Source organism: Montipora capricornis, chromosome 10, assembly GCF_036669925.1.
Source record: "Montipora capricornis isolate CH-2021 chromosome 10, ASM3666992v2, whole genome shotgun sequence".
NCBI classification, from domain to species: domain Eukaryota; kingdom Metazoa; phylum Cnidaria; class Anthozoa; order Scleractinia; family Acroporidae; genus Montipora; species Montipora capricornis.
This window is the reverse complement of record NC_090892.1, coordinates 58152147-58178677: the sequence shown is the minus strand read 5'-3', so window position 1 is coordinate 58178677 and position 26531 is coordinate 58152147. Positions and strand designations below refer to the sequence as shown.

General features: G+C 39.4%; 2 protein-coding genes and 1 long non-coding RNA gene across 3 annotated transcripts in view; 1 reads left to right on the top strand and 2 right to left on the bottom strand.

Moving 5' to 3' along the window:
* The window catches only part of LOC138022011 (serine/threonine-protein kinase H1-like), a 10918-nt gene extending 490 nt beyond the window's left edge, over positions 1 to 10428 (bottom strand). Inside the window, exons 1-2 of the mRNA XM_068869038.1 lie at positions 9463 to 10428; positions 1 to 3351 (exon numbers count right to left, since the gene is read on the bottom strand). The exon at positions 1 to 3351 is cut by the window's left edge and continues 490 nt beyond it. Coding sequence (XP_068725139.1) covers positions 2503 to 3351; positions 9463 to 10314 — 1701 coding nt within the window. The 5' untranslated portion in view covers positions 10315 to 10428 and the 3' untranslated portion in view covers positions 1 to 2502. The remainder of the gene's footprint in view (positions 3352 to 9462) is intronic.
* On the top strand, positions 3358 to 25022 carry LOC138022015 (uncharacterized). Its single transcript, XR_011126501.1, has 3 exons — positions 3358 to 9397; positions 14810 to 14846; positions 21705 to 25022. It is a non-coding gene; the product is annotated as an uncharacterized lncRNA (long non-coding RNA).
* The window catches only part of LOC138022013 (WD repeat-containing protein 89-like), a 36676-nt gene continuing 27308 nt past the window's right edge, over positions 17164 to 26531 (bottom strand). Inside the window, exon 15 of the mRNA XM_068869039.1 lies at positions 17164 to 20519. Coding sequence (XP_068725140.1) covers positions 20454 to 20519 — 66 coding nt within the window. The 3' untranslated portion in view covers positions 17164 to 20453. The remainder of the gene's footprint in view (positions 20520 to 26531) is intronic.

Below are 26531 nucleotides of genomic sequence, written 5' to 3'. Positions count from 1 at the left end.
GCCTTACAGTAACATCATTTTTATCTATCTACAAATAGTAGGGAAATAATAAATCTGTTTCAGTAAACATGTTTTATAGTCTTACTGACCATCATTTTGACTAAAAGTACCTTTTGTTATGATTTACTAATTAGTAAATCCTGGTAAAATATATTATATCCATAGTAAAGTAGTTGTGATTAAAGCTCACATTGATAGCACTTCCTAACCAAGAGAAAGAGGACAAATTGCCGTTTTTTACTTATATTTGCAGTGTACGTGAAGAAAAAGTGATTTGGTAAAGCATCTAACTACAGAACATTGCGACAAAATATTCTGTAAAACATTTTAAGATTAATGTTTTGTTTTTTGTTTTACTTTATAACAATTTTTCTTATACGTAAATTTACAGTCCCAGCTAGACAAGAAAAAAAAAAGGTTTGACTGTTTTAGCAACTAAAATACCGGTAACTTCAATCTTAACTGAAAATAGACAGTAGTTAACCCATTGACTCCTGAAGCACCTCTTATTTACGAGTAAAATTGTCTGGCATTAGACAGTAAAATCCATTAAGGGTGCATTCGATCGACCCTATTCTGGAATAAGAATACTCCAGTCCGCTGGGGGTAAATTGATCATTGTAAAGCGCCTTTGAGACATTTGTGATAAAGGCGCTATATAAATGCACCACTTTATTTTTGTTTAAAATAGCATTAATTTTCAGGAGGTATTTGACAATTTTAATGTGAATCTCCGTAAAAACGAAGGATTTCTAACTTATCTTCCATGTATTCCTATTCCGGAATACAGTCAATCAAATGCACCGTAAGTCTCACTCCTAGGAGTGAATGGGTTAAATGGGACATAGCTTTTGAGTGGATGTAGTGGTTGTTAACGTTATGGTGTGCATAAAATTTTTCAAACAGTCAAACAAATTCAACTATTATAACTCTATTATGGTAATTTTTTAGTTTTACACTTGTACCCATTACAAATTTTCTCCAGGAAAACCACTTAAGATATGATGAAGCATCATAATCATGGCTTTCACAAGGTACACCTCTTTTCAGAAGCAGGCATTCAGTCAACTCTAGAGGGCAGTGGCTAACTTTCGAATTTTTAACTGTAATTTCAAGGCGAAAATTATTATTTACAGCTAGCTATCTACCTTTTATTGGGAGGCAAAAACCAGAAAAAACTTTTACTGGTCTGGCGGAACCATTCCAGAACAGGTAAGAGTCATCACAGAAATGGATTTCTCAACTGGGTTGATAGTAAACTGACCATCGTAGAGAAATTTGAAAGATGACCTTCGAGCATTAGCCCTTCTTCGGAGCAAACAGACATAGCGCTGAAGCTCAAAATGTCAGCTTTCAAATTTCTGTATGGTGGTCAATTTACCATATTAACCCAATTGTAAACCCATTTCTGTGCTTCACAGTTTCTTTAGAAAATACACCCCTTTATTCAGTCAGTCAGTCTTGTCCCAATATGAAATCTGGGATTGGCTTGATTTGTTATCTGTAAAGCAATCTCCTTTTGTTCCTCTTTGTCTATTATTGTCTTCATTGACCAAAATTTTGTTTTCTGCATTTTTTCATCACTATAATAATAATATTAATTAGAAATGCTGGAATATTTATGTAAAGGCAAGGACAATTTAAAGAGGTTTTACAAAGTCCAGTACAGGAGTTTAAAACCAAAAAAATCTAAATTTTCTTTAGACCACTAGTGCTTTCGAAACTTAATAAATAATATTACGAGCTGTAGTGATATTTGACCCCAGACAATTTTTTGGATTTCAAATTATGGCCCTTGCCACTGCTAAACCTTTAAGAAATGATGCTGATGAAAGGAACAACAAAGGCTTAAACAATATCTCCCCCCTGCATTAATCTTGTTGGTTAACTTTGGTGCTTTTTACAGTTTTAGATTTGACAGTGATGAGGATGAAATTTTTCAAAAATGTCAAGTTGGAGAGGTCAGGTATTCTTTTGTCCCCGTAGGAGTCAAAATGAGATTAAACTAACCTGATACAGTGCATCATTATTCCACTATTACGCCCTTTTACCATATTTGGCCACGAGAGCATGCATAATATGAGACAGTAATACACTGTGGTGTCCCAGTTTGACCTGTTTAGAACAGAGCAAATACCAACAAATCAGGAGTTTTTCAGTAAAAGCAATGTTTTTAACATGATGCAAAGCCTGAGAATGTAGTTTGCCATTGCTTGTCACTCGTCATTTCGTTTATCCAATCAAATAAAGGACATTTGAATGGTTTCCTCTGTGTTTTCTTTATTTGAATGGACCTTCTTATGCAATCAACATGATTCTTGGTCAATGCGGGAAAAAGCCAAAATAATAGAAAATGGCATAATAGTGGAATAATAAAATCCCTTATTGAAAGCTTTAACATATAATTATATACGTGCTTGTTGCTCGTATTTTTATATACCACTTAACTTGCTAAACATTTGCACATATATATGTTAAACCATTCAATAAGGTTTATTTATTCTATGCTGAATCATAGCTGCAATATACTTTATTTTTCTTTGGCAAAGGAGATAGTGGACGAAGTCTGTAAGGAGAGGACCCAAGTTGAGAAATGTCCAATTGCAGTTGTTGCTCCCAGGATTGATTTGCTAGGAAGTTATCCCTCATGACTATGTGTGACTGTTCTCTGCTAGATGGAACTGCTATAGGGGTTGATTTGTGTACAGAAGGATCAGTTGATGTATAGTAATCCAGAACTAAGGAGTTGATCTTTTTACGATCAGGGTTCTGACTTTCCTTTTCACGCACAGGTGCAGCTGTCTGTCGAGTTTTATTTTCTCTGGCCTGTTTCGTATTGTACTTGATCTCTGTGACCCTGCATTCAAGACGTACAGATTCACACACTGAAGAAGTGCTTTGCAGGAGTTCTCTTTCATCTTCATTAATAACAGAAGGCAGTTTCTCCACAAACTGTTTGGTCAGTTTCACATCAGGTTCTGTTAAAGCTGAAGATTTGCTTGCACTTTCCTTGTCCTCATGTGCAGGAAAATTTGACGAGGAAGAGATCAGGCTTGCATCTTGAGCAACAGTCGTGTTCTTGGAGCGCTTTGCTGATAGAACAGACCTCCCTGGCCGATATGATCTGTTTGACTTCTGAGAGGCATTTGACCTTGCACTGTTTAACCTAGAGGAACTCTTACGCCAGTTCTTACTGACTGCCTTTTGAAGATTTTTAAGACTAGAGGTGCCAGCACACGTTGTAATCCAGCGATGCCCTAAGCTGTCTTCTGCTGTCATACGTTCTTCTGGTTCTAGAACCAGTAACTGGTTAATAAAGTCCTTAGCAAGATCAGAGACATCTTTCCATGCCTAAAAGCAATTTACCAAACATGACAAGGGTAAGTGTAAAGAGAAACTCAACTGGTTTATATCCAAACATCAGTTTCAAAGTGGAACTGGCACTATGGCAGGACAGAATGCAATCTCCTTTTCAATTTAAAATCACTGATCATTCAAATTTTCTTCATGGCTAACATCTATTGCAAAAATAATAATTAAGAAAATAAACTGTAAATTACCAGCAACCACACCCCTAGATAGATTTTTCTTGTCCAGCAAGGCAAATGAAATGACACAAGTGTAAGGAAGAGAATTCAAGGTCCCAAATGTGGGAAAATGGCTGTTAACAAGCCTATTAGAAAGACTGAACAAGGGCCTACAGAGAACAACTCATGCTTGAGGTTAGGCCAGGACTTGGATCTGGGACTCTGATTCCTGCAACCTCACCAACTGGCCCCCTTCCCTCAAGTCCAACCATTTATTATGTAATTCTAGATGGGTGGTGCTGTGAGGAATGCAGACCTGTTCCTCTTTCATTTATCTGTAGACAGCTCCAGGGACTTTCTATTCAATCAAAATTTCAGGAAGTTTGGTTGGAATGGCGAGCTATGTGCCAATATGGCTGCCTGTGACTTTTTGCAGCTCTGCATACCATCTGCATTTATGTTGGTTCCACTATTTTTTCTGCACTTATTGTTAGTGTGGAGCTGCTTCTTAAGACCTCTGCTATAGTTATCAAACTGGATTTTGGGGATTGGACCTTTCCATGAACAAAAACTTTAAGAGCATTTACTTTATGTTAATAAAGTAAATTATTCTTCCTGTATTGTTAAGAAAAAGTATCAGATTTACTATTTAACCCTTTAAGGCCCGAGGGGTTCCCCATTGATGAGTAAAATCGTCTGGCGTTACACAGAGTAAAATCTATAAGTGCCATTTGGCACTATCGGGGCTGAAAGGGTTAAACAGGGACTTAGTTTTTTCACGCTGTTAGCTTAACCCTTTAAGCCCCGAGGGGTTCCCCATTGACGAGTAAAATCGTCTGGCATTAGACAGAGTAAAATCTATAAGTGCCATTTGGCACTATCGGGGCTGAAAGGGTTAAAATACCATCGTAGAAACTTGTAAAGCATCTGTTTGCTGGCTTATTATTGGAATCAATTCTGTTAACAACAGTTTTAAATGTGAACAACTATTCTATTACTGCACTTAAGCCTATGGTTAGGTCATGGAATGTGGACGTTGCACTACAGACTCGAACTGGATATGATACAGTGGGTGGCTGAGCATGAATCAGAGTAAATAGCAAAAAAAACGGTAGCACATACTGACCAATATTGTGACATAAAAAACAATGAAATATTGTGAACTGCAAAGGAAATCATCTACATTGTAAAAAACCTTCATTCAAAGTGTAGGCTACCCACAGCAACTATATTTGTTGCTGATCTTCCAATTTGCATGGATATTTATTGCAATCCTGACCCCGACCTCAAACATTCTTTGCTTCACCGACTTGTAACTTCTGAAAAAAATGCACATAATTCTGCCATGGTCAAAAAACTTACTTATTTAAGACCATAACTCTTGGCTTTGAGAACGAGAACTAGGTTTTAACATGACCTTCACAAGTTCTTTAATAACTTGGTGCAGATTAATCAACAATCTTCAACGTGTGGTGCTGCTCAAACAACAACGGCTGAAACTGTGAATTCACTAAATTTCTGCCTTCTGAATGCGAGATCTATCAACAATAAAACCCTGCAAATCAAGGACTACATGGTTGACAAAAACCTTGATTTTCTAGCTTAAACAGAAACCTGGCTGAAACCTAATATATTTTCAACTATGTAATTCATAATATTATTATTCCCACTGCATACACATCAACTTGCTCACACACCTAGATCCAATGGTGATAGTGGAGGCATAGTTAATAGACGAGAATGGTTATGAAACCCGACAACTTTCTTTGTTGTAGGTTTTTGTTCTCTTTTTTGGCCTTGACCGTGCACAAAACACAATAGTTGTTTACTCTGTACTGAGGAACTAACCAATAGAAACGTGTTGGTTACATAATTTATGAATAGTGTATGAGCGCAAAACAAAAGATTGTGCACGGTCGTGGACTTTCCAACCTAAATCTTGGCATCTTTGTTTGCTCCTTTGATGTTTGCCGAGCTTCCAAACCAGTCCTCTCTATTAACTATGGTGGAGGTTTTGGTATGCATTACAGAAAAGATCTAACGCTGGAACAAGTGAATTTGGTTCTTTGCTTATCGTTTGAATTCAAGGAACTTTTACTTCACTCTGCTGCATTAATCATGTGTATTTTCATTGTTTACCATCCACCAGTTTCTGTCAAGAACGGTCTTACACATATACCATATTTTATATAAATTCATCATATCTATCTATTAAAAACCAATTTAATGTAATTTGAAACAATACAGTTTTATTATTGCATTTCACACAATCAACCCCTAATTGAAATTTTGCAGATTTTCCTTTTTCCTCAGTCACTCAAGATAGGCATAATGCGAATTAACTTTTAACTCATTACAGAAAAGATGTAATGCTTGCGTAAGAAGTTTAGGGTCTCGGCTTATAGCGGAGCTCGGCTTGTAGCCAAATAAGTGTGAGTATTTATTTTTCACTGCCTGTCTTGTTTATCCAATTGCATTCCATTCTTGAGCTCCATCTACGCATTTCTACTGCCCCCTGAAATCTACCAAAATATACCCTGTCAAACACTAAATACCAGACCAGTAATGTTACCCAATCAGATCTCAGAATGTATACCGGTAATAGTGTGCCATAAGCCCCTACTAAGTGACATCAAGGAAGAGTTACTTTCATGAACATGACAGAAGAATGGCATCAAATTTATTAATTAGGGCAGGATTGTTATGGATTACAGAGACCACCTTTAAGGCAAATCAAACAAATAAGGACCCCTAGATAGTTTTCCAGAACCAAGGTGTCAATGAAGACCGGTAATAAACTGCCATCAAGACCTAAAATGGGTCTAGGCTTATAGCCGAGTATTATGCATTTACAATTCGTGTTGATCAAGTTGATTTTTTGCGTAAGAAGTTTAGGGTCTCGGCTTATAGCTGAGCTCGGCTTGTAGCCAAATAAGTGTGAGTATTTATTTTTCACTGCCTGTCTTGTTTATCCAATTGCATTCCATTCTTGAGCTCCATCTACGCATTTCTACTGCCCCCTGAAACCTACCAAAATATGTGCAAAAGACTGTGTGCACCACTTAGCAGGGGGAGTGACAGGAAACACTTTTCCTGACACGGAAAAAAAAAAGGAAATGACTAAATTTAGCTTTTTTTCCGACTGGCTCGCCATATGGCAACCCAGTAATAAACATTCTAGAATTTCAGAAATTTCAACCCACAGTTGTTAGCACCCCTTCAAACTACATTTGGAATATGAAGTAAAGTGCATTTTTTTTTTCCATAGAAAGGAATAGCATGCTAATAATTATTGATCTGTCAGAAATGAGCCATGGCGAGCTTCAATTTGCTTGCGGGTCAACATGATCAGCAACTAGGGCCAAAAATCTAACTTAATCCGTAAAAAAAATGGAGTGTCCCTTTGATACTTGTGCCAATTACTAAATCAGTTTAGCTACATAATTAACTTAACTCGCACCTCATATTATCATTATTATTGTTATTATTATCATTCATAACTCATATTATTATTATTATCGAAAAAGTTGACAAAACTCTTTCAATTAAAGGAACAAACAAGTGGCATACATTCTAATTGTTGGGAGATTTAATCCAAAAAGTAAGCAAAACAAGATTAATAATATTAACAGTCTACAGCAAAATGGCTTTCCGTGTCTGATTTGCTGTGTTTTCCATTCGCATTAAAAATGTAAGGCAATCTAGTGAGGTAACAAGTCCAGAGTTAAAAGAAGTAAAAACATGCCACATATCTCTAACACAAGGATTAACATACTTTGGTAAGGAACAAATTGTGCATTCAAACCTTTGACCTATTAAAAGCAAACTTAATGTAATCTCGACTTTAACATCACATTTCTTCATGCAAAAGTATAACCTTTCTTATAATCCTGAATATTGTATGTGATTAAATAACATCTTTGACAATAAATCTGTTTTGCATTCAGCAAAAAAAAATCACCTGCATCCCTGCTGCCCTCACTAACAAAAGGAAATAAAACAACCAGACAGAAGAAGAGACACTCAAGCTTGTGTCCTCCTTGGAACCACCTTCAGACTGTTGGGTGTTTGGTCTTGTTTTCTCTTTGTCTTTTTTGGCAACATGACATGGTGACAGTATTTAAGAAAGATAACATTTCAATGATGTCCCAGAAAGGGAAATAAATTTATTGACAACTTGGACTTGCTAAATACACCCACAAACATTATAAATAAACCGGAAAACGTTACAACCTGTAGAACTGAGGTTCCACAATCAAACCAGTTGAGATTGTTTTAAATGCAGTGATTACCATATTTGCAAACTGAATGAGGTAATCAAATGTTTTAAAACATGATTTTTGTACAAAATGTAAATGTTTATTTCCTAGAAGTATATAGAAAGTCCCCTTTTTATTTTGTTGGCTTCAAACCAAGAGCTTAAGTAGTCTCTCTTGATTGAATATAATCCTGTCACAATGTGTTCCATACCAGGCCTCTTTTCTGTTTTCATTTTTTAAGGCACAAACCATTGTACAGAGGTACATGTATTAAAATGAAACATCACTGATTCTTCAAGCATAAACTTTTGTATTATTAAGACTGAAAATAATGATGCAGTTTATGCTTAAATTAGTACAGGTAGTTAGAATCTGTCATCTTATTTGTTACAAGCATTTGTTCACAGCACTGTGTTAGGGTTAGGGTTTTAATATAATGTTAAAGAAACACAGTATAATATTATGGAATATGTCAACAGGTTCCAAATCATGCTACACACTGTTGTTCTAAATTACAAAGACTTCCCCTTTAAATTAAGGTAACTCATGCACTCAAGATGTCCATGTTATTAAAGATCTTGCAAAGCAGACGGCTTTCACCCAAATGATCCACAGACTAAGATCTTGCAACTTCCATTTCATTCATTTGGATTGGTTAGCAATTTCTTGGTTTTATATGACTGCAATGTAAACAATGCCCTGTACGTCCATGCATACTTGTTGAGCCAACCGCTAACTACAAGTACAAGTAGCTTACCGCAAAATCCGAGGAATGTTATAACAATAATACCCACCCCAGCTATTTGACATCCGGCGGCAGCGCAAAGGAATACCTCCGGCATGCATCCGTCATGTGTAGACGGCGAAGCTATCAATGAACAACTGTGAATGATATCTACTAAATTGACCGCAAGAAAATCACGCTAATTCTGTTACGCCATCTGACCAACGATAGACGACTGACATATGAAATTTTTACAAAAAAATCGTGTTTCAACAAATCGCGCGACCCTGTGATCGAACATTCTTGACATGAAACAGAAAAACGATGGACTTCGTACCGTGTGCTGCCATCCTCGACTAAACTGAAACTCAAATTGGAAGCTCAGTGGATAATTTGCTGCGATCAATAAAACTATTATGCGTTGAAATTGGTTCTATTCAAATAGGGTTATGGAGGTCAAATTTAAGTTAACCCCGGCAACTATTGCAATGTGTAATCAAAGCGAACTTAAGCTTAATAACAAACATTCTGTGACGAACGTTACCACAAATTATACCGGCTTTTTCCGCCTCTAAAACAATAACAGATCAACGAATTTCTCGGACAAAATGGCGCTTAAACTACCCTTCAATAGTTGAGTTAATTTTTCCGAGAAAGATTTCCCAATGAAACGCGCCCGTAATCGATATACATCTTCATTTTTCAGCCGCGACATTTCCAAGCATGCGTTTAACTGATAGCTTCGATTTCAGGCTTCGATAGGCGAAATTCTCACGAAAAACTCTCTAATTTCTGCAGAGGCTCCTTTTCACAGGTACGAAGCAGTTAACAGCACACACGCTTCAACGTAGCCCGTGAGAACAATATACCCAACCAGCTCGAACAAAGTAAGTAAGCAACAAGCGATCAACAGAGAGGTTTAGATAAACAAACCTGTGTATCTGAATCTTACCTCGCCATGGTAGGAATACTTCGCTTTCAAAATCGCCTTATACAATCTTGTTCGATTATCATCCGCGAAGGGCATTTGCCCGCTAAGCAAAATATACGTAATTACTCCAATGGCCCACATGTCCACTGCATTGGTGTATGAACACCGCAAGAGTATTTCGGGAGCGATGTATTCCGGAGTTCCACAGGTGGTGTCCATTGTCTCATTTGTAGAGTTTTGACGGGTTTTTGATAATCCAAAATCAGTGATCATGATTTTAGAATCTGGCCCTGGGTGATAGTATAATAAATTTTCCGGTTTGAGATCCCGATGCGTTACACCAAGTGCATGCAGATAGCGAACGCCCTCCAGGACCATCTGCAGCACTTGAGTTGCATCTCGCTCTGTGAACGACCCTCTAGATGCAATTCGATCGAACAGTTCACCGCCAGTTAAAAGCTCCATAACTAGATAAACTCTTTCTGCACATTCAAAAACCTCGTGCAGTTGAACAATGTACTCGTGTTTCACTTTTCTAAGCACAGCCAGTTCACACTCTAATAAGTCTTTGCCATCTCGTATTTTGATCATCTTGATTGCATACGGTTGCTTTGTTGCTTTATGTTCAACTCGAACGACGCGACTAAATGATCCCTTACCTATCAGAGCTTTGATGTCGTAATTATCGGTAACGATAGGATCAAAGCTGAATCTTCCTTCCACAACTCGTCCTTTCTTCGATTTCTTCTCCGCGTATTTCCACATTATATTGTTCAATTTGTCAGGCCGGCCACCAAATTCACGTGATGGGACCTTCGAAGACTTAATATTCTCCTCATCTTCCGGTAGCTTTTTGGTGTTATTACAACCCATTGTTACACCAGAATTGTTCCTAAACGAAGAGCTGTCTCACTTAAGATATAGCATTGCAAGCCGCAGGGAAGTAAGTGCACACACGCCACTGCAACACTGCAACAATGCCAACACAAGTACACAGACGTATTTATTCGGTCTGTGTATATGTGACGTCATGCCATGCATAACACCAATCAAACACAACTTCAGTGACAGTTCCACCAATGATATGGCGGATCAACATTTCTAAAAACACGACATGGTCCCGCTGCCACAAGAAATGCTGCCAAGTTACACAGCCGCTACGAAAACAAGTCTCGTCTGCAGAAAAGACCTCACACGGTGTAGGAAATTTCTAACAGATACAACTTTGCGTTAATCGAAAGCTTAAACTGCGTTAGTTACTTAATGAAAGTCTGTGTTTTGTCAAGACGACCCCGCGTTCGAAGACATGGTTGATCCGGTTGCTTCTCGCAGACCTTGACAACATCCTCTTTTCGTTGTTTGACGGAATACTGCTTTTGACGTTTTCCTTTGTTATCGCCGCGCTCCTTGAAAAGTTTGTCCGCCTGCCAACCTCATGCATTATGTCTTACGAGTGTTTGTTTTGACGGTTTTTTCTCGCAAGGGTACCAAATTTACATTTTCACTGATTTCCTCATTTGTATCCGCATTTCCGGACACAAGAGACTTCGCATGTATGAATCTCGAAATACATTTTCTAGGTCACATTTTACATTCAAATGCTGACAGTGACTTTCAGAGCTCCACCACGCCCAAACCTAAGGGCCGAGGCAGTAACAGATCATGATATTCGGCTGACAAGCAGTAATAAGGACTTTTCAATTCTGTCCCCTCATTTTCTCTTGATTGCACTTTATTTTTGGCGGAACGAGTGTTTTCTACTAAAACACTTTGCCTCTGTCTTCTGCAATTTGGTTATTGGTCGTTTTCACCTTCAGGTTGCTTCATTGACGAACTCTTCATTGCTATTTCTTGGCCTCGACATTACCGAATAAAAAGCTACTCCGGCACTTTTTAGTTGCGTTTTCAAGTTCGTCGTCCCGACTGCACCGTCTTAACAAATTGCGACAAAACCACACAACTCAACGTTACGTAATATTACCCAAACGAATGTTTCGCTTGACAACCAAACGCTATAATTTTGTGATCACGTACAGTTGCTCCTAAATTTAAATACTTTTACCTCGACTTTGAGTCAAGAAACTTCATTTGACTTAATTTTTAATCAGACAGGTGTACAGTGTATTAGCTCCAAGCACTAGTTAACATGTGATATCAAGATTATTTGAAGACCACCCCTTCAGATGTGTGTGTCTGAAAATAAACTGCTGGACATATAACATGAACACCTTTTTTTCTAATGGAATTTTTTTGAAAAACGTTGCACATTTCCTTGCGACAAGGCAACATTTCGTCCGTGTAAATTTCGTGGAAATCAATAGTCTGGAGTGCTTATTCAGATGGCGATGCGGTTCCGCGGTAGATTCAATTTGAACCTTGCTATCTCTCCTGTGTGTGGAATTTTGTGGTTTTAAAATCAGCTGAATTATGTATTGTAATTCAAAGAGGTTGGGTTTTTTTCCGAGCTCAGATTCTTGTGACTGCAGTGTCCATGTGACCCTTCGCGTGAGACTGACCAAACACATGATTTTCCCGAGATTCCACATTCCAGAAACCAAAAACGTGTTTCTGCTTAAGTGGCCCGTCAATTTAACAACGAATCTCATGGTATCTTCAAACAAATCGCTGGATTTGTTTTGACGGGATACCTGTGTGGCAATACTTTGCTATTTACAGTAACAGGCAAGTCGCTGCAGATGAAGCAAACGGCGAAATAAACTGAAGCCACGGAAGAAAACAAACGCCCACTTGTTATCTAATCAGCAATGGCTGAAAGGCGTTGCTCAAGGGTTTGTAAATTTGTTTCATACCCCGTCTTTTTTATAAGAACTTCGGGTAAAGCCGTAACGTTTAGAGTAAAAAAAAGAAACCTTGTCACGGGGTAGGTTAGGTGTTCACGAATAATCTCGGCTGAAAAATGTCTTCGGAAATGTAGCTCACGAAGGATTTTCGAATTCGTTTTGAGTGAAATTCGTATCATGACAGTTCAATCCCTTTGATTTTCGAGAGTTAAAAGAAGATCAGCTGACATTCTCAGGAGCTACAAAATTAGCTCGTCAATTCGCTAAATGAGCTTCTAGTCCCTTAAATTTTCCGTTTTTTATACACTTTTAGAAATATCCGAACCGACACTATTTCCTAAATTCACCCACAAAACTGCGTTCAATCTAAAAGGCCTTGCAGATACACTCATTCGGCAAGTATATAAAAAAATTGCCGTTAGGTGAATCTGATGACATGGGCCAAAAGTACAAAAGAAAACTAGAAACGCGTCGGAGTTTTCTTATCTGTCTTTAATCCTTCGTCTTTCTTGACAATGTATTGGTAGCGAGGGACAAATCTTGTAAAACGTGTGATTTGTGCTCGTGTCAGGATACACGCGTGGATAAGTTATGTAATGTCAAGTTAGCTCAGAGTCTCAGAGAGCTATGTAAAGTATATTTTAATTGGCAAGTACAACTTGCAGTTAATTCAGTTGTTCAAACGTAGGATCACACTGTCTGGTAGTTTGGGTACTATCCGAGTGAACTAATTTTTGCGAGACCTCGGGTTGTGTCCACATGTTTTCTTTCTTTTTCTTAAGCAAGCGGATTAAGTTATGGTTACATGCGGTAATCCGTATGGATGTCTTCTTCCATGTACATTGTAAAGATGTCGGACAGTTAAGTGACTTATCCTGGAAGTTAAGAACCTCGTTCCTAGTGTCACCTTGGAACAAGGTTCAAAGTTCAGGAGTTTTGAAGCAAGCAACTGTGGACAATCTTCCTGTCAGTGTCGGTGTACGTTGGATCAGTGACTTGATCTGATCGGCGTAATTACAAGTTGAGAAACTAAATATTTTGAACAAGAGCCGATACAACGTAGATTTGATTTTAGTGGTGTACTATATTTCGGTTGGCCAAACCAGCCTTCTTCAGGTACAATGAGAGTTACATTGGATTGCTTCTATGTACATACATGTATATATAGTAAATGGATGTTGGCGTAATACTGGAAAAAATGTGATAAAAACATGGCAGTTACAATAAAAGTTAACTGAGCTTATAACTCGGAATGGAATGACCTTAATCCAAATCTTGTTCTGGTATCAAGCGTCTCAGAGGAGAAGCCTTGTAATTAATAGTCGGCTCGTTTATATCTTTACAAATTCAGTTATCATTGGTTTGCCAATCATAGTGAATGAGAGTGCTACATTTTGACAATTTCAGTTCTACAACAGAAGCAAGACAACTTTCCTGTGAGTCTCCTCTGGCTCAGTTGAAAGGTTGAAGACTGATCATTGGAACTAGCTATAGGCCGAAGATCACCCTGATCATTAGCCTGCGTAGCTGGCGCTTCCGTCGGGGAACAAGATTTTTGATATTTTGGCCGCTTGATTTCGACGGTCCCGTTTTGAGCGTTGCCAAAATCGGAAAAATTTTGTTACGCGGCAAACACTGGCTACAAGTCATACCTCGCATTTGTTTCCGAAAACTGATTTAGTCGAAACTTGAATTGAAGAACGTCTGAGTCTATAACATGCTGTGATTTCTTTGTTACCACTTACTACTGTCCACATGGCCGTAGCCGGAAAAAAAATATGACTGAAGCAATGTCCATGGTTAAATTCTCTTCGTAGTTATTTTAGGAGTTTATGATGAGTACATTTCAAAGACAACACTGGAATCACGCTTTATTAAAAGAAAAATCACGAAATACATGTAATGACTGAGGCAACTGCCTCGGTTTGCCTCATACTGGCTACGGCTCTGATACATTTCGGTGTGTGTGCATGCAATGCCAACGAAGTTTCGAACTGACTCGGTCAAAGAGATGTTCGGCGGAAATGGAACACTTTGCCAAAATTTATCTAAATACCACATAGCGAGCACCTATTAAAAGGTATGGCAGAAAGATTAATAAGCTACTTCACGTTCTGAGAAAACTGGCGTACTTTTAAGTCATCATGCAGTAGAAAATTCTCGTGAAAAGAGGAAAATTGCCATTCTGGGGTGCAGGGATGGCGCAGTGGTGGTGCAGCACTCGCCTCCCACCAATGTGGCCGGGTTCGATTCTCAGACTCGGCGTCATGTGTGGGATGAATTTGTTCGTTCTCCACTCTGCGCCGAGAAGTGTTTTTCCCGGGTACTCCGGTTTTCCCCTCTCCTCAAAAACCAACATTTGACTTGATTTGCGTTAATTGTTGATTTCAGTTTACACTTTCCCCAATTATTGCTCCAGCGCTAGAACAACTAGACAGTTAAAGTTCGTTTCCTTTCCTTTGGATGTTCCATAGCCATTTCCAAGTTGTAATATTGAAAGCATTGGAGTTTTGGTGTTCAATTATAGCCTGTTATAAGTCGTTCTTTTTTCTTTTTTTTTTGTACAGAGGGGCTCGAAGTGAAGAAAAGTACGCCTGATCGCAGGTTAGTGTTGCAAAAGTTATGAAATTATTTACTGGTTATGGATGCACCTATCAATGTTAAACCCCAGGGAGGGGGGATCGGGCACGGGGTGGGGATTTTGACATTTTCATTTGAAGTAACTCAAATTCCCCAAACAAAATAATTGGTCAAAATGTCCACCCGGCGGCAAGTGAAGGTGGTAAAATGTCCTTTGTACGACCAAAATCTGTAGCCTGTGGGGACAGACCTCACGATCAAACACCCCTGGCTAGCCCGACCACCCCCCCCCCCCCACCCCCTTCCCTGGGGCTTAACATTGATAGGTGCGAAAGGAATTTTTAAGCATTTCTAACTCTTATAAGCCTGCTTGATTTTCATTACTGAGCACCTTGTTACAATTTCCGGAGAGTGAGGGTGCGTTCGATTGAGAAATCCGGATTTGCTTTAGCTCTTAAAAACTGGATCTTCGGATTTTCAATCGAACACAAAATCTGAAAACAAATTTTATCGCGGAGTTTCACCAAAAAAATCCTTCCTGACCTCGTTTTCCAATTAGTGAAATCCGCGACAAAATCCGTTTTCATATTTTATGTTCGATTGGAAATCTGAAAATCCACATTGTAAGATCTAGATCGAACACACCCTGCATTTCGACGGATTTCGATCAGGATTTACACTTCCTCATGAATTGATATTGCCAGTAGAATCGAGTGCTTAACGCGATGAATTCCTTTATCTCCAAAGAATAGGAATTTCTTCCAGCTAAAGAAAAAATAATTCAGACGAAGAAAATTTCGTAATACAACTATTATCTGCAGACTCTTTCCATGTTTACGCAATTGACGGGGCTAAAAGGAAGCCATGTACCGAAGAAGTTGCCAGTCTTTTGTCGTAGAGAAACCTTGATTTTTGTCATTTGTCGGCCGGTTTTGTCGGGCCGATAAAATGTGTAATTTTTTTTCAAAAGATCTTCTCGTAGTCGTTTTACTATCCGCCACTTTGAACGATTTAATGTTTTAAGTATTCATGCGCATTACCGACTCGTAAACCCTTTGATTAACATGGCAGTTCCTCTCGGAGTGTCGGCCCGACTTCAAAAAATATGTTGCAGTGCAACAGTGCAACAGATTTTTTGAATCGGACCGATTTTCATTCCAATGAATCGGTCGTTCATCGGCTGTCAAAGTACACGCAAGATTTGCGCTCCGACGCGGTCGGGCCGATAAATCGGGCGGACAAATCGTACCGTGTAAACCGGCCTTTATTTTTAGAGACGTTCCAGTAATCGTCGTTTGATCAAATTGCTGACCAATTGGGCAAAACCAGAGAGCACTGAATGGGCCTCGCCCTGCCTCAAGTTTGCGAAGGTATAGACCTCTTTCATAATGGTGGCCAAATAGGATATTTTCTGTTTTAATGCTAATAAGCCTTTCTAGTCTTCCCTGCTAGCAGAGAATTTCTAGTCTCGCTAAGACGAGCAAATTTCAAAAGAATTTTTGTTTCAAAATGAGGGCAGTCTAATTGACATAAGTTTAATTAACCTAAGTACAAACGAATGTAAAATGTGGTCGCCAATAATGAAAGTGGTCTATTGTTTTGTTGAAAAACTAATCCTAAGAAATTCGGTCTTTTTCGATTAAAATTCAGCTTGAAAGAGAGGTTTAGAGGACAAAGACAAGGGTAAGTGGATGATATGTAAATATTTTTCACATTCATTCCAAAATGTTTATTGTTTTTGTCCTCACTGCCTCACTCGGCAAGCTGAATATTTAATATTTCGAAAATGGCCTATTGAACGGACAGAGTTATTGTATTCACCAATCGTCCCAAGTATTCCGGCCACTCGACCAAACAAAAGGGTTTTTCCGCCCATGTCTTTTGAGAGTGATTAAAATAGAGTAGAATATATTTTTGACAGCCAAAACTTCTTCTTGTCCATCAAAGAAATCATCAAAGTAACTCTGCCGATCGAACATATGGGTTCAAAGATCTTATCCAGAGGATATCAGTGAGGAACAGTTCATAGCACCACTAAGCCTTTACAAGATGAGTGCGATAAATATTTTTTACTTTCCAGTTAGCCTGAGAAGTTAAGGAAGTTTTCTCAATGCACTTGCTCTACAAGTACTTCAAGATCTAGAATCATTTGGACTTTGCCCTCCAAACACGGACATCTTGCCAATGACCACAAACTCAGGCGGCATTTTTGGCCCTTTTTTTTACATAATCCACTAAGGCTCTTGAAGTAATAGAGGAAAACAACATTGTTAAAGTAAATTTTTCAATGCTTGATTGCCTTGAAATAAGCCAGAACCACTGAAAATGCCGTAGTCAAAGCTAGCTAGAAAAGCGATACCATACAGGTATCCTCTAATTTCTTTATTCGCTAGTATTTTTCAGCAAATTTGCTATTTTGCAGTTTCATTTAAACATGATCAAAATTCTCTAATGAATCGTCGTTTGATGTCCTGTAACAGGTTTGAAACAAACTGCTGTCAAATTCGACAAAATCAGAAAACAACAGCCTCGATCTTCCTGTCGCAAGTTTGCGAAGGCATTATTTTGTTGAAAAACTAATCCTAAGAAATTAGGTGCCGAAAATGTACTTGAACGGACAGAGTAATTGTTTTCACTAATCTTCCCAAGCATTCAGGCCACTCGACAGAAAAAAAGGTTTTTCCGCCCATATCCTCTTAGAGTGCAAAATAGAGTTTAATGTATTATTTGCCGACTGCCAAAACTTCTTCCTGCCCATCAAAGGAACTCTGTCGTTAGAACAATGGGTTCAAAGATCAGTGAGCCAAATTTGTATAGCACCACTCTACGCCTTCACAAGATGCGCGATAAATATTTCTTCCGGTTTCAATACTTTGTTCTCCGCCAGAATTGTTAGAAGTTCGGCTACATATCTTCGCCAAAATGTATTAAAAACTAATTGGCGTGTAGACATCAAGGAGCTTCAACGGTTACCACATTGGCTTAACCAACTTTTGGTCTTTTGTTAAGCACTGCTTTTCTCCCAAAGAACCCGTCTTGTTTCTCTCCAAGGAGTCTTTTCACGTTGAACACGGCAAAAGGTTTGGTGAGTTACCTTTTTTGATTCGTTCGTCAACATTCTTCCAGGCGGTACTTTTGTTAGTTGACAGTTTCCGGGGAACATTATCACATTTGAGGCACGGGCGATGCGGCTTTTGACCGCCACAGAGAAAATACAAGAGAGTTCAAGTTGAGAAACGACGACGTCAAAGACAATTACAACGCCACTGAACAAGAATATGATTGGTTATTAAGAGGGGAAATAATCGTGCGGGCAGGCATTTTCCATAACATTTAACAACGACCACATCACCAAATTTGACATTTAGACAACAGCTGTGGATATACAAATGTGAACCTTACATTCTCTAACGATTTTCGCCCTGAAACCGCTAGTACCAATTAACTTTTAGGATACTTCCCCTATACAGTACGACGTAAACGAGATGGAGTTGTATGAAAGATATGCAATTGAGCAAAGTTATATTTTGAGGCGAGATGGCCATTTTGGTGCCAAAACTATAGAGAAATGAAAAATACTGGAGTCAAATTCCCAAGACTTTTTCGCTATTGTTCTTTCGGCCAAGATGGCCGCCGTGATGTTCAATCAAAGAATCATTTGTCTCTGTACTCTCATTTGATCGTTATAAGATAACAAGACACCGCTGGTTTGTTATTTTGATTGCTGTCAAGGTAAGGTCAAACGTTACAGAGAAAATGAAAGAGTAAACACCAAAAAAAAAAGGTACCGATAAGCGATAAGAGACAATAGGTAACGGTTGCCAGATTGGGTGAAAGGTCCCTCAGTCTGAAAGCCAAAGGCCGGCACTGTCTTCCCTTAAATTTCCGTCCTTGCCTCCGCTTTTGCGCGGAAGGTCCATACTCCCCCTAGCATGTTCCTAAGCAGCAAATTCCCGAGTACCGTTGAAGTAAGAAAACTTGCACGAAATCTTTTATTGTCAGATTCTAAAGTACAAAAAAACCCTTTCTTCGTCCTCACTTGTCCAACTGTCTATCCGCCTAAGCTCAATTATCACTTTCACGAGGAACAAAAGCTGCCTGTTTCCAAGTAGAACCGATGAGGAAAAACGGTGAAACACGTATTGCTTTTACTGCTAGAGTGTACAACTTCGAAAACCCCTTTCACCCCTCCGTTTTTGCCCTCAGTTGTTCCACTGTCGATTTCCACACAAGCTAAACACCCTCAGGGCAAACAAATACCTGCACGTTCCCAAGTAGGAAATAAACGTGGCATAAAGTGAAACATTCGTTGCTTTAATTTCACTGCCAAAGCGTCAAAGCTAAAACAAAGGAACCATAGAGGCCTGCTCTTTTTTTTTTTTTTGCATGTCAAGTTGTAAACCCAGTGAATCGAACAACACAGATCTCAGTTTTGAGAACGGTCGTTCTTTTAAGATTTCGTTCCTCGATAAGTGACTGGCTTCATTGCGGGTAGATATACCGCTGGTAAATTTGTAGTTATAAAATTAGAATTACATGGTCAGTAAAAGCAGTTTAAGTTCTCAGTTTCCGTAGAAAATCACAGCCTTCGAGTATGGTTAAGATATTTTCCCTTTAAAAGTATTGCTAATGGTCATCTGCAGGGCGGCTCCGGTCAACGTTAGGCGTGTTTTCACAGTGACCTCTTGCTCAGATACCATTCGTTTGAAAGACACTTCAGTTTCACTTCTGCACAAGGTTCGGACAAGGTTCTGACATGTCTCGAACTATAGACAGTATCGGGGGGTGAAGAGGAATAATGACATAAGAATAACGGATTTTTTTTGGGCTGAAATAATGGACTAATGCCACTTTGCGGGGTGGAATAACATGTATTGTCCGGAATAAGTAGAGCCCGAATAATGGAATAAGAAACAACCGATTAATACTCTTCACCCCCCGAAGACAGTTCAAAATGGATGAACCTTGAATCACGAGAAACCACGTACGACCAAGCTGCAAACACGAACAATTCGAGCTTTCAGGGCTTTCTCACGATGGTAATTTCAGTTGCTGACGTTTGCGGGGAAAAAATGAAGACATCTTTCACTACGCTCAGCTCAAATATAACGGCGTATTTAGCTCGAGGGGCTAGAAAGCCTCGAGTTTTACCCACATATAAAACGGTGTTTAGCAAGTTAAGAATTCACCGGTCCGGCGGGATAACGATGCTAAATATTTTCTTCCACTCAAAAAAGATAAAGTTAAAAAACTTCCTAGACGCAATTTGTATACATTATCGGTGTAAGAAGGATCTGTTTTGTTTTGATTTTGGCGTTCAGGGTGGTCGTTTAAGCTTTGCCACATTCCTTCACTTCCATGCCATCACACTTGGGTAACCTCTCAAGGCATCTGCGTCTTTCCGCGCAAAAATGAACACATCATCTCTGGCAAGAGTTTCCTAATGTAAACAAGCAACCAGGAACTTTGCTCTTCCACGTGCACAACTGGGAGAACACTGCCATGTGACTACGTATTTCCGGACAAAAAATAATGCCATGCACTTGTTTCGCGGTCACCCGAATTCGTGGAGCAAGTGGGGTGATACTAGCGTTCCTTAATGATGTCATCAATGCGTTAATTTTTCATTGGTCATTTCGTTTTCTCGTAAGGTTTGTTTCCGTGAACTTTTAACATAGCCACGGCGCCAGACACAACCTGTCGAAAGAATAGAACTTGTATATATTTAATGGTTCTTAGGCTTCTTTCAGTAAATTTTCTTAAATGGAAGACTTTAAAATTGCTCAGTGACATCCCCCATCCCTCGGGCATTGACTACATTCTATGCGGCTTAGAATGTAGTCAATGCTCGAGGGGAGCCAAGAAGTACAAGGTCAACTAACTTCATTCGGTCATCTCGATAATTCCCATCTACGGTCCTCACCTTACTTCGCGCATCGAACCATTGTGTCCAAGCCACTGTGCAACAATCATTTTACCTCTAGAACTTTATAGAAGTGAGTTATTTCAAGTAAAATGCTTTTCTCCTTTGATATTGCATTCTCGACGTTTGTTCTTGACAATGAGCAGGAGTTGCCATAAAATGAAAATAACCTTGAACGTGAATTTGCGAAGCACCGGTTGTACACGGCTTAATAATCGCTTACTGTATTTCACTAGGTATTGTTTCTTGTCGCTGCACTGAACCTTCCAACAATACCCACTACAAACTGGTTCCCAGGGTCTCTTTGTCGATGAGACAATGGAGACCCCGGGAACGAAGTTGTACCCGCTAGTCTGATAGGGAAATTAAGCACGCGTGTTTTTGAGACGCGGACGGCAACCGGAAGTGAGCTGTTTTCCCTTTTGACTTGTCTTCACACAACTACATTTACATCACCAAGTATCTTTTCTCCATTGATTACTACAAAACTCTTGGGGACACCTCCGTCATGGGACGCAAAATGTTCCCTTCAGGTTGCCGTCCGCGTCTCAAAAAGGCGCGAGCTTAAGCTCCCTGGTGTCAAAAGGCGAACAGCTATTCTAGAATCTAGCTCTTGTTTTGTCTTCATTTTGTTGCCACGTCGTTCTGTGTCTACTGGCATTTTTCTACACTTCGTAACTGTGCCCCTTCCCTTCGGGGTGCAGGGATGGCGCAGTGGTGAGAGCACTCGCCTCCCACCAATGTGGCCCGGGTTCGATTCCCAGACTCGGCGTCATATGTGGGTTGAGTTTGTTGGTTCTCTACTCTGCACCGAGAGGTTTTCTCCGGGTACTCCGGTTTCCCCTCTCCTCAAAAATTAATTTCAATTTACAGTGTCCCCAATTAGTGCTTCAACGCTAGAACGACTAGACACTTAAATAAACAGTTCCTTTCCTTTCCTTTCCTTTTCCCCATGTTAGTGCTTCGGCGTCAAAGGCAACGCAAGCAAATAGAGGACGGGAATAGACGAAAATTGGCGTTTAAGTTGAAGAGAACTACATGCAGGAGACCGAGATGACTAAATGGTAGAGAACTCGAACTAGAAAGTTAGGAGCACTCCCCCGAATCACCACTGTTCAAAAACTGAAAATACACCTCTTCAATTCATTTACCGGCGTTACCATTTGCCATCTCATCCATTACAATTGACTTTAAAGTTATTGAGGAAATATTTGCCTTCGTACTTCACTCTTACAATATGGTGAAATCATAATGCGCTCCAGCGGAGCTTGCTGCGTTCGTTGGGTAACATCAGAATGTTTAATTCCGATTCTCACATAGGGTTGTCTATCTCAGTATAACTTCCGATGAAAGCGCTCAAGTCGCTCGAGACGTGACCGAGATCGACTCTAGCTTCCTCACCGCTTTTCTCCGGACAGCTATAGGCCTGAACCAATTATTTTACAACATTGAAAGTTAAATTTCACGGAAGTATCGTTCTTTACAAGATCGTGCAGGACGCTCTTGCACAGGGCGCAGATTTTTTTTCGGCTATTCTAACGCCGGTGGAAACCGGAAAACTTGGTGCAGAATAATAACATCAAAAACCACTGACCCAAGTCAAAAAAAAAAAAAAAAAATACCCGCAGCGAAAGTCACGGGAAACTAAACAAATTGTCTTAGATTTATCTTGGTAAATCACACGTCCAAGAGAAGACAAAGAGGAAATAAAAGTTATTTGAAACAATGTACGAGACCTGCTGTCAATTGCTACGGAGTTTCCTTTCAAAGATGTAAACCGATTGCAAGTCAACTTACAAATCATCTTTTCCCCCCGAAATATAGGCTCAAAATTTAAAAAGAAAAACGTAGACGGCTTTTTTTCAAGCCTGAGCAAATGCATTTCTCATCCGGGCTTCACTCTTGGATTGCAAACGGATAATGCAATACCCTGCGAGCATAGTCTCTTTGGATCTTCCTCGATAAGTCGGGAAGAAGAAAGAGACTCTGCTCGCAGGGTAATGATACAAGTACTTAATTAAGAGCAGTTTCCATTTAGAAATTACATCACTGGCAGCCTCATTTGACGTTTAGATTTTATTAGCGCCCAAGAAGGCAATTGTGCAAGGAATAATTCCTAAGAACACTTTCGCTAATTATCGTAAATAGTACCTTCAAAGCGAGATGCATATCTTTAGTTGATCATCAGGCTGATTGATCATAAAGACAACAACAGTTGAAACTACAGGCAGCGCAATCGCTGTGTGTGATATTCCCGTTGCAAATATTTTCGTAGAAACCTCTAGAACGAGCCTTATCTCAACCTAAGCTAAGCCGTTGGGCTTCCTGTGACGTACGACCTTGGCCGTTCTGTGCGAATACACCAGTCATCGATGTGTCGTAATGACATTCCTGAGCATCTGATATGTTAAGAACAGGACTTGTAAGGACGAGAATTGTCGTTTCGTTACCGATCATAATCGATCCCCAACAGTCTTCGTCGCTCCGACATGACTGGTTGCGTTGGGAGTATCGATTTTGGACATTTTCAGATCGGTATTTCGGTTATGTTGTCCGTTGCAGTTTTTCCTTCTTTTGGCTTTTGGTTTTGTAGCAAAAATTACAAGCACCACAAAGCGGTTTTTCGGATTAGGTATCGATTCTCTTTTTCCGTTTCCGGTGTCTCATCAGCAATGATGACCCTTGAACTTCGTGATTCTACGTTAAAAATATAGGCTACTGAATCTAGAGTTTGCAGAGATCGCAGATTCAAGATACTCGACCACTAATTAGCATATCAATGCAGGATTCACTCCATACGCTGCATATGCCACCATTTCATTACATCTCTTTGGATTAGCAGATACTCAATTTTTATGATTCTGCACGCGGTTTTTGGTTTTGATCGAGATAAGTTCCGGGTTTGTGTGATTTTTCCCCTCGCGGTTTTGCGATCGAATAGACCCCAATGCCCCCTCCCATACATTATATTAGAGGACCCCTCTTTTGCATACGGCGGGTTTTCACTGAAAATTGTTTCAAGGATTAGAGTGTCAATCAAATGAAGCTCCAACTGCCGGATGAAATAAAATTGAGTCATATCACAGACACCATACGACTATCGTCTTCGACTTAATTTTCATGCTGCTCAAAATCTCGAAGAAAGTATTTCAAATTTTGGCGATTAAGTAAAAAGACCACTTATTTACAAAAACTTCACTCCGACGAGGCTACCTCTTTCGTCCTCAAATTTTAAATCTTACGCACGCTTTTGCAGATCCAACGACCCGAAATCTTCGAACGCAATCGCAGAAAAAGGAAATATGGCACAACTTATCCTCAGAAAGCGCGCTATCTTTAATCATAAATGATTTGATTTGTCTGATTTAACACCGAAAGAAATTCTGTTTACCCTCCGATAAACTAAATACGATCCTGGGACTCATTAAAAGAACTTATAGAGGACTTAAAGATGTTTCTAGAACCCTTTACCTTGCTTTAGTTAGGTCTCAACTGGAGTTTTGCTCTGTGGTGTGGTCCCCATATCAATCAAGCTAATACAGTGAAGTTGGAACGAATTCAGCGAGCAACTAAGCTAATTCTGAAGACCACTGATGAATGCCAGCAACGAAGAGAAAAACTCAACTCTTGTTATCCTTAGAACAACGAAGGTTTTTATTTGATGTTTTACTCCTGTATAAAGCCTTGCATAGCCATATAGACATTGACTTATCCAATTATGTCCAGTTTTTCAAAGAATCTGATCATTACATGCTACGAAGAAAGAGTGAATGTATACTAAACTGACTAAAGAAGAACTGTGCAAGAACGAACACTTCTAAATATAGCTATTTCAACAGGATTGCAGACATGTGGAATTCCCTGCCACACTCAGTTCGTCGGGCACCTAGTATTAAAATTTTTAAGTGGAGTGTTAGGGATATCCTGACCAGAAGTCTGTGATTTGTCACTTATTATCTTACCTTATTTATATTAGTAATCCTATTTATTATCGTATTCCTATAGTATTTATTTAATTATCTATTGGACTGGGCTTTCCACTGTAGCCGTGTATTATATACTTCCCTATAATATTGTAGTGTAATCATATATATTAGTAGGGTGGTCTATCTTGTATGGGGTCTTAGACCCTTTTAGAGACTTTCCCTGGCACTTTTATTCATTTCCACGTTCGCTCACTTATGTATTCTCGCCGAAATTGTAATAAATAAATAAAAATAAATAAAACGACCAACATACCCTATTCTCGTAACGTCGTCTTAGGCCCGTTTCAAACGTCGAACTTTACATGTGCCGAATCTAATGCAAATGAGAGAAAACAATAGATTTTTCTCATTTGCATTAGATTCGGCACATGCTAAGTTCGACGTTTGAAACGGGCCTTAGGGCGCTTTCCATTTGACAGAACTGACCGGCCAGACCGGCCATTTGGAAGGAATAACTCTACAACGCCTTTACTATAACACACTTCGAGAATGATACGTACTCCTCCGGAACAATGCGAGGGATTATATCGTGCAAGTGTTCCTTCAAATCGTTGCATTTTCTTTGCATACTGACGGGTCTGGCCGGCCAGTTCTGACAAAAGGAAAGCGCCCTTACAATGCATGTATGCAAGACGGGTTTCCCATATGAAGCTTCCCCTCGCGCGAGCCACTTCTCTTTTTGATCGAGGCCAAGGTAGTGCAAAATGGTGAAAACCCAAAATTGTTTTAGACAGACGAAAGAAGGCATCAGTCCAAGGCAACATCCTATTTTATCCTATCTTGTCCTGTCCTATCCTATCCTGAACTCCGTTTTACGGCGTTTACAAAATGCAGCAAAACACGCTGATATTTAAGTCGAGACCCGTGGGACAGACGCGCATCCACTGAGTTACCTACTGCTGCTCCAATTTGCCGTGAATTGAAAAGGACATATCTCCCCGGGCTGTTGCCCTCAAGACGAACTAGGCTAAAAACCTTTGTCGTCAGTATTTGTCTCACACATAATCAGGGCTTCTTTTACAAAACCATTCCTAGATTTAGTGTTTTAAAAAATCAACCCTAATGCTTTATCGCAAATCAATCAGAAGTACTTTCACATTTATTAATCGAGGGGACTGAAGGAGAGATTTTATGCTCAATAATCCGCTCTTTTTTTCATACAGAGCGAAGCAAATTTACGCAAATCAAGCTACAATAAAAGAAAGCTCTCATGTCGATTCTAGGTTGAAAAGGGAGAGATATTTACGAAGCTAAAGTGGGTTCCATCTACAAAAGTACCGCCGCTAAATATAACATGAAAAATTCAACGCGAGGTTAAAGGTGTAATTGAGGATACCGGCATACCGGCGTTGCATAACACACCTAACCGCATGCCGCACGATGTTAAACAGGAAACCGCGCAGTTGAATACGAACAGAACTTAACAATATTACAAAATGTAGAATGTCAAACTCCATCCGTTGATTTCTGTAAAACCATCACTAATGCAAACCGTCATCTTAACTTTCCGGAAGACGCGGCTCTTCCGGTCTGCAGTCTTAATTAAGTTTGAGCTTGGAAGTCTGTGAATAAGCTAACTGATTCCCACCAAATTGTCGCACACGCGACATACTTTAATAACTGCTTATGCAATCGGTTATGTAATTTGATTTAAAGAAACAGCAATCACGTTTTTAGCTCAGCCGGCTTTACCGATCCTTGCTACTAATTTCAAATTTAAGTAGAGACAACAATACACATGATTATCTACATTACTTGCCAAAAATTTCGGACACTATTTTTGTCCGAAATTTTAACGTC